At 25.4% G+C, this 8,945-nt stretch overlaps 1 protein-coding gene across 1 annotated transcript; it reads left to right on the forward strand.

The window, feature by feature from the left end:
- The first annotated feature begins 264 nt into the window (after positions 1-264).
- Positions 265-4,157, forward strand: LOC107066947 (uncharacterized). The gene is made up of 3 exons (XM_015322022.2): positions 265-392; positions 2,303-2,559; positions 2,686-4,157. Exons 1-3 carry the CDS (start codon positions 369-371, stop codon positions 3,161-3,163), a joined length of 759 nt encoding a protein of 252 aa, XP_015177508.2. The 5' UTR covers positions 265-368; the 3' UTR covers positions 3,164-4,157.
- Positions 4,158-8,945: the final 4,788 nt, after the last annotated feature.

Consider the following 8,945-nt stretch of genomic DNA (forward strand, 5'->3'; position numbering starts at 1 on the left):
TTAGATTAGTATTAAAAAACAATTTAAGATTATTTAAATATAATACGTACCATATAATTAATCTCTACGATTCAAAATAATACAGATGTAAAACGATTGTAAATGCGTTGCATAATTAACAAAGAAATTAATTAAAAACTATATACCATAACAAGAATGTGAAACGCGTCAGTTAACCCTATTCGTTTAAGATGTACAACTATCGCCATCTTGCAACGATTTTTAGTAACTATATCAAAACATACTTTGCTGGAATAATGCTCAATTGATATAACTTAGAATAAGCTTTTACAAAAACCTTCTGCGGATGATAACGAAGTATGTGTTTTATTCTGTTTTCTTAATATCGTTCGATCAGCTGATCAGTCATGGAGGCTTCTGCCTTGAACCTGGTGAGTACCATCAGATGTTTTATTATTGGAATGTATGTTTTCTTCGTTTTCGATTTAAGTCTCCTCCTATTACACATTGAGAAATCATTCAAATATTGTTTTTTTTCCTTATCTCTCTTTTTTATTATATTTTTATACTTATTTGTAAATAATTTTTAATGATATTTTTTATCTTTCCTTCTATTTCTTCCTATTTTTGATTATTTTTTTTTTCTATATTTATCTACTATATTTATTTCTTGCATTTATTTACCATATTTGTTTGTTTATTACTTGTATTTTATTTAATAGAGCTAGTTGAATGTATTATTTAAATATTTCTAAGTTCATAAATAATACTCTTTTTTTATTGTATTAATTTTTGGTTATCTTTTTATTTTCATTTGGAATTTTGTTCCTTTGTCTCATTACATTTCATTTACTTTCTTTACTTATTTCAATATGATGCATTCAAAATTAAGAAGAGATATGTACATTGCAAATATAATTCTTATTTTATCTATCGTTAGAAAGTTTAATCAATCTACCAGTTGACGATGGCAAAGTGAAACAAAAGATATGATATGAGTTGACAAATGTTAATTAAGAACAATTACTGTCAAATGAATATAGTGCAATGATATTTGGTTTATAATTAGAAAGAAATTGGAAAAATTGTTACTTATGAGAAAACAATGATCGATAAATAGATTTTTCTTCAAAATAATTATTTTGATGAAGTAAACCATGTTACTTTTTGTTTAGCCAAATATCTTACAAGATAATGACTGGAAGGTCTTTTTTATATGGATTCATTTTAATAAAAAAAGAGACTTTGTAATAAAATATTTTCTTAATAATCACATTGTGTATTACAATATCATTTCAAGTTTTCTATTGTCATAAATACCTTTACTTATGTTTGCAATTATTTGTTTTTATTAGTTGTAATTTTGTGTCATTATATAACCTAAAAATTTGGAAAAGTAATTTAAATTACAATGCATAACAATAGAAATATCAACAAGAAATAACATTCCTATACTCTTTGTATTATTTTCTATATTATTATCGTTAAAATATATGTATTTGTATATGTATATGTATATGTATATGTAGATAAAAATTCATTAAAGATGATAAGAACTGTAATGTTTTGAAATAAAGCAGCATAAGCAAAGAGACAATCTTAGAAATAATATCATTAAATGTATATATGTATATATTCATATCAAACTGAAAATTATCTGAAGGTCTATTCATACTCTTTAATATATTTTTTTTACTAACAATAAGATAGAACGGTATTGACCAGAATAACCATGACTATCAGTTCAATGTCGTACCATATTCTTACTTGTTACATATAAAGGAATTCAATCAAATCAAGCAATTTAAGCCTACAAATACATAAGTGATTTTCAGTGGTTATTATTAAGTTCATAATTACCATTTATTTGAATTTTTTAAATTTTGATACAAGTAAATAAAAATGAATTATTTTTTATAATGTTTTCTTTAGAATTAAATTTGTGAAACTTCTTTTTTACTCTTTCAATACTGTTCTTTGTTTTATTAGTATGTCGTATGGTAAATAATATTGTTCGTTTTTGTATACAGTAAAGATTTAACATTTATTCTTTATATGTAAATATTATTTTAATTTATGCCTGATATTTGTATTTCAAACAACTTGATGACATTATTATTATTATTAGTGGATCTAATTGAAAAGCAAGATTTGATTTTTTATTTTAAAACTTGTATGAGTACAAATTATAAAATATTACACAGCTAAATACTTCCATCTTAGAAGTAAATTTTTGAAGCTATGAACTCGTAGATAAAGTTTTTAATATATAAAGGTTATTTTTTTCTTTCATGTTTTGCTCAACATTTCTATATAAATATTTATTATTTTAATTTTGAAGGCACACGCACGTCAAAGGAGGGCTGATGCATATCTAAGGGAAGGACGTTTTGAGGAAGCAGCAGAGTGTCACGAAGCTGTTGCTAATCTTCTAACAAAGGCGTTTATAAAACTGCAATCCAACCTTAATAAATCTGAAGCTTCAAGTGTAAATAGTTCAAGTTATAAACCTTCCTCCGGATCTATGCATACAGCTATAACTTTGGAATCTCTTGCACTTCAACGAGATTATCACAAAAGACAAGCAGCTATTGTTAGGTAAATAAATAAATTATTTTGATTATAATTTTTCACGATATTTATAAATGCTAAGAAAAAGAGAAGAAAGGATATGAAATTGCAAATTCAATTTTTTCTATTTTTCTTCTTCTTCTTATGTCTCAGGATGAAGCATGTACAATACGAAGAATATAAGATTGATTTAGAAATTCTAAAAAGAAGTTCTAAACAAATATCTAAACAAAACGAAAGAGGAAATTCCGCAGAATCTACGTCGGATAAAAATGATACTTCATTGCGTCAAGCTATATTTAAAACTATCCAAGAACAGGATAGTCTGATAAGCTTAATTTTAGTACCAGACTCAGAAAGTAGTAATTCGTCGAAATACCCTAAAGATACAACCACAGTAATAGAAGAATTAAAAACTGTTAATTCTCATTTACGTAGCCTCGTTGAAAGCTTGTTAACTCAACTAGAAATTAAAGAAAAAGAAGTAACAGAATTAAAAGAACGTTTACGCACTGTATCTGTAAGTCCTAATGATGAAACCAGACCAGAAGAAACACATTCACTAAATCTACCACCCCTGCCACCATTAACGCCGCTTGAAATGCCACTGTTTGATTTTACAGCATCTTAACTAATTTTTTACCTTAAATATTAACTGCTCTCTCTCTCTCTTTCTCTCTCTCTCTTCTTCTTCTATTTCTCTTAAAAATAATATGGTGTTCATCGTACTTACAATTTTATCGTGACAATAGTATGAAAATAGTTCATCTTAAAAATTCATATAGACTTAAGAAAGAGATAATACAGCAACAAATGATTTGCACAATAATATCATCAATATCATCATCATCATCAGAATAATGAAAAATATTGCAATATTTAAACAATTGTATATTTATTACATTATTCTTATGACTTTTCTCATTTATTTATTATATAAAAAAAAGTAGAGTTATATTAACTTTGATTAAGTTTTATGGTACAAGCTATTCATAGTAAAAAATTCATTACATCACTATCTCTTATATAAGTCTCTTATATTTTATTAATTTTATTTAATAACTAACTATTTATATATACCTATATGTCACTCATAGATTTATTCAACATTATTCCATTTAATAATAATATTAATATTAAATGTAATTAACAAGAAAGGTCATATCTATTACGTATAAAAAAACTTCTTCTATTTTATATGAATCTTATTTATAAAGACACATTAAAATGAAGAAATGTGCGAACAAAGACATTTTTAATATTATTAATAATATAGAAAGAATTGTATTCTAATTTATCACTAATTAATGTTATTCGCAGGGAATAAAATACATATCAATTTAGACGAATGATTTCTTCCCTAATACAAGCTAAAACACATGTAAATACAATTACAAATTGTTCAGATTTTGTCTTCTTCTTAATTGCGTTAGGACAACAACAATTAACAAAAAACAAACTGCCATGTAGCAATATTTATGCGCAGTTATGTTCGTACAATAGATAATGCTATATTATTTTAAGCAATGAAAGTGTCTTTAAGTATGTTGTGTAATAATAATATCGTATAAATAAATGTTACATGAACTTCAACAAGTGAATGATTAAAACATTTTGATGCCAAATTATTAAATGTTATTTTTATAACATATCCCTCGTGTTGTGAATTAAAAAAAAAGTAATTATTTAAGATAAAATTATATATACAACAAAAGAAAAAATATTAATTACTCTGATTACTCATTATTAAAACAATAAAAGAGAAAAAACTCATGAAATTGATAATATCATGCAAATATATTAAATATATTATTCGTTAAAAGTTTAAAATACAAGAGAATTATAAATATAAGAAAATACTGAAATATTTAAAAATATAATTCAATTTTTTAATATTTCATATTTCATTAACAAATCAATGCGTATATTAGATTTAAAGAGAAATCAGCAAACAATTCTAAAATTATGGTTGATATTGTATGTGGATAGATTAAAAAGTTTTGAACCTAATTTAAAAACAATTTATTTTCAGACAAATTAACTTTTATCTTTCGACATAATTTGAAAATTTTGTAAAAAGGATAAGCTCAAAACTTTTCAACTGACTTTCATATATATTTAGAAAATTTTGTTTGTTTACTATCTCCTCAGTTACTATGGTAGCAGTATACAAGATGGCGTCGATCCGAGCATGCGCAGTTGATCATTCGGAAGGAATACCGAGCAGTGATTGGTAGTGAGAAAGAGAAATATATATGTATGAAAGAAAGAAAGAAATAGTAAGAGAGAGTTCTCTTGAAAAGGAACATCTCGCGCCTTTGGTAAACTAGTGTGAACCGTACTCCTCATATAATATTCGGCCCAATCGTATTGCTTGGATCTCGTAGTATGTTCGTTCGTTTAGTACACACATTGCACGCGCACGGGTCTGCTTACCATTCATTTTTCTCCAATCTTGAATAGTATTTCAAAACTTACCCCAAAAAAATACGTGAATACATACTTGTTCGATTAATTTCTCGTGTTAAACATTAGCAATAAATTAATCTGATAGATTACAATCTTTGTTATTCGTTAACGTCGTTCGTGATCATCGCCATCTTGCGCGTGTTTTCGCCGGAGAAAGAGAGAGACAGAAGGGAATAGAAAAAGTGGGGACAACGAAAAAGAAAAAGAAATAATAAGAGAAACTCTCTGCGTGTGTGTGTAAGAAAGAAAGATAGATAGATTGAGTGAAAAAGCATTAAATATCGTTTACTTTTTCATGTGACACACCCGTTTTAAGTTATGATTAAAGAACGACGTTAAACTCCTGTCATTCAGGGAAAAATGCAGAGAAGTGGTGAGTATTAATTTAATTAATTAATTAAAAAACTTCGATATATTTACGAAAAAAAGAAACAAATTCGAAATCCAATGATTGGTCATATTATATTGTTGTGTTGTTGTTATTGTTGTGTTGGTTGTATTTTTATTGTTATTGTTGTGTTGTGCTGTGTTGTGTTAAATGAATTATCATCGATATTATTATTTATTCGTGTACATATAGTGTTTTATATGAAGATGTACAAGTGCACTGATATTTTCTGCCGGTATACACGTGAACTAACACAACGTCGTAATGTAACATAATATTTTATTTGTATTTTTGTTCTTTTTTTTTTTTCATTCACCTTGTATTTACGTTCCGTGACTTCGTCGACCATTTTGAACCTCGGTAATTGACTTTTTTTCGTGTTTTTCTTTTTCTCTTTTTTCCTTTTCTTTTTCTTTCCTCATCGATACGCAGCGCTCTGCATTCCCGGTCGATACGGCGTCCGACCTAACCTCTAAATAACCGAGAGCTTCGTTCGTCTCAGAAGTCTCACCAATGCACTAATTCCATAATTACATATGCATGTATGTATGTATGATATATGTATGTATACAGTAAATATGATGTATATATGTAATATGCATTTATACTTACTATATGTATATGTAATTCTCATGTCATATCTAAATTGTTCGAATTCCAAACAATGTTTATATTTCAAGGTTAGAATTTATGAAATTTTATTACAAGTTTTTTTTTTCGTTTCATTACAATTTGACACAAATAACTTGTATCGAACTTTATACATTTTTATCTTTGATAACAATTATAGTATTCGATTATTTCTTCTTTCTTTTTTTCACAAAAAATAATAATAAAAATGTGTATACTAATTTTACAGGTAGATTGTTCTTAAGACGTATTTAAGTTATTAAAATTTATAAAATATGATATATTTTAAATATAAACATATTTTCTTTATTTTGTTATACAATTCTGTATTTCATATCACCAAGATACACAGCATCATAATTTACATATAAATTTCAATTTAATTTAATTTTAATCCAATTCCATATTGTTTGTCATTAGTATTTTGCTATTTTTCTTTCATTAATTTATTTAATATAAAAAATATATGTTATATAACTATTATTATTCATTTGTTGTTTAATTTTATTTTTTTTTTGTATTCGGTTCGTAGATTTGTTCTCAAATTTCGAAAATAAATACGAGAGTTGGGCCCCATGAAAAAAAAAAACTTGTATTATTTTTGTAATAAAAATAAATTTGAATAAAAAGTATTATTTTTGTATTAGGATTAGAACTTTTCAACCCACCGATTCAAGTATACATAAGAAATAATAATATTTGATCGTACATACAATAAATTCCCTATCTCTTTCGATAAAAATTTATAATAGCCCCATTCAACAATTTCTACGCCTTATGGTCACACCATTGTATTCCGTAAAGTGGCTCGTTGCCTTTAGCCATGTAACACTATACTATTATTCTACACGGGTCGTCGTAGAAGTTACTAGTTTCATTTTACATGCTTCTCACATCGTAACGAGAAACAGCACGATTATCTTGATCGAACTAGGAAAGAATACAGGTATTTTGTTCTCAATTAAATTCCATTTTATTTCGAAATTATTTGTCTAATAAAGTGTACAAATTATTTTAACACTTGATATATCAGACCAATCATTTTGACTGGTCGGGCTATTTTAATTCAAAATTTCGACTTCATGTAAAATTTGATTTCTGTAAATAATTAAACATTTTGTTATTTAAAAATGTCTATAAATCTATTCATCTATTAAAATTATTATTGTTAAACATTTTTTTGTTATTTTTTTACGAGTAAATAAAGACTGGAAGTTTCAAAAAGCATTTTTTTTTTTTTTTTAATACACTAGTCATTTTAACTAGTGTGGTAGAAACAGGTATACTGCAAATGGTGGTATATATCTAGTGTTAATGAATGTAATGAGTAAATAAATTATTTATGAATTATTTAAATGAATAAATAATTACAGAATTATTTTAATAAATTATGTAATGTAAAATTTCGTCTATTTCAATAAAACTTTGTTTTTAAATGTATTTTCGATTTATTGTTATTTTATTTTATTTATTTTTTTTTTCAAAAATAGGGTAACATGGCTTCCGAAAAATCAAGAAATGTATGGAATTAACGAAGAAAATTATTTTATTTTATTTAGAAATGAAAAATAAGAATAAAAAGAGATAAGAAAAAAGAAGGAAAAGAACAGTTATCTCATAGATCTCTCATTCGTCATGAATTTTTATTACGTAAAAAGAAAAAAAAATATTGAAAAGTAGAATTAGTCACGGTAATGCATAAGCCGTATTATTTAAAATACTTCTTCCGCACCGTTTAAATTAATAGAAAACATCACTGACCTGTGTGTATTCAACATTTTTTTTCTATAAGTTTTAGTAAATGAATATATATATATATATAGTATAACACGAAACACAAAATTGGAAGAGTGTAAAAATATTATTTAAAAATCATTAGGTATGTAAGTTCATCGATGTTTCAGCTAGTCATGTTTATAAACGTATATATAGATATATTACATATGTCTTTTACAAACACACGTCTTTAAGTCAACGAATTACCTTATACCGCCATCTGTTAGAATCTTATTAAACTAACAGAGATAATCATGACTCTTTGTTAATAAACAAATAATTCGCAATAAAATAATATTGCGATTATAAATTAAGATATAAACTATCCTATCTTTCAAGTTGGATGAAACTGCACACAGTGTGCAAAATCTGATTAAAATCGGTTCAATAATTTAGGAGTCCATTGCGGACAAACAACGTGACACGTAATTTATATATATTAAGAAGATAATCTATATACAAAGAGAAGGAGCTATTGTAAAGTAACTTTAGTCAGAAAATTCCATTCTATTGGAGATCCTTAAGTGGTCCAAGAAGATTCTATTCATTCGTTGAATCTCGACGATAGCTATATCAATTAAACTCGGGGCTAACGTTTAAAGTGGCGAGATTTAACAAAACGAGAAAAGTACTACGTGAAGAGGGAATTATCTGTTTGATATTTCAAATGCGACCTTTCATAATACAATCTTATGTTTATTAAATAGAAAGATAAATTTGATCGGAGAAATACTAGAATATTATTTGCTTAAATAATGAGATCATTTTAATTAGCTACAAATTGTCCTATCTAATATCTTACGGATAATTAGATCATTTTAATCAGCTAAAAGTTTTGAAAAGTTCTACCTTATATCTTACTTTGAAATCATTTTAATTTAACTACTGTTTTTCTATCTTTAATATATTTTAATCTTATTATTATTATTATTTAAATAATCATTTGAATATATCATTTTATTTTTTTATTTTCAATCAAGTAAATTATACTCTATCATAATTTTTCTTAATATTATTATACAACATTTTAATATTTTTTTTTTATATATATATTTATTTTGATAAATATAACAACATTTTTGAATGATTGTAATATAAGTTTTACGTTATATTATTTTCTAATTATTATTTTGTTAATTATTTCATTTCC

This window comes from Polistes dominula, unplaced genomic scaffold (assembly GCF_049000335.1).
Source record: "Polistes dominula isolate Pdom_NZ unplaced genomic scaffold, Pdom_raw_medaka contig_28, whole genome shotgun sequence".
Lineage (NCBI taxonomy): Eukaryota > Metazoa > Arthropoda > Insecta > Hymenoptera > Vespidae > Polistes > Polistes dominula.

Excerpts from the sequence above, each read along its gene's own strand:
- LOC107066947 (XM_015322022.2), top strand. The coding sequence starts at position 369 with ATGGAGGCTTCTGCCTTGAACCTG. Across the intron at positions 393-2,302 it reads AGGCTTCTGCCTTGAACCTG|GCACACGCACGTCAAAGGAG; the intron begins GTGAGTACCATC and ends TTAATTTTGAAG. Across the intron at positions 2,560-2,685 it reads AGACAAGCAGCTATTGTTAG|GATGAAGCATGTACAATACG; the intron begins GTAAATAAATAA and ends CTTATGTCTCAG.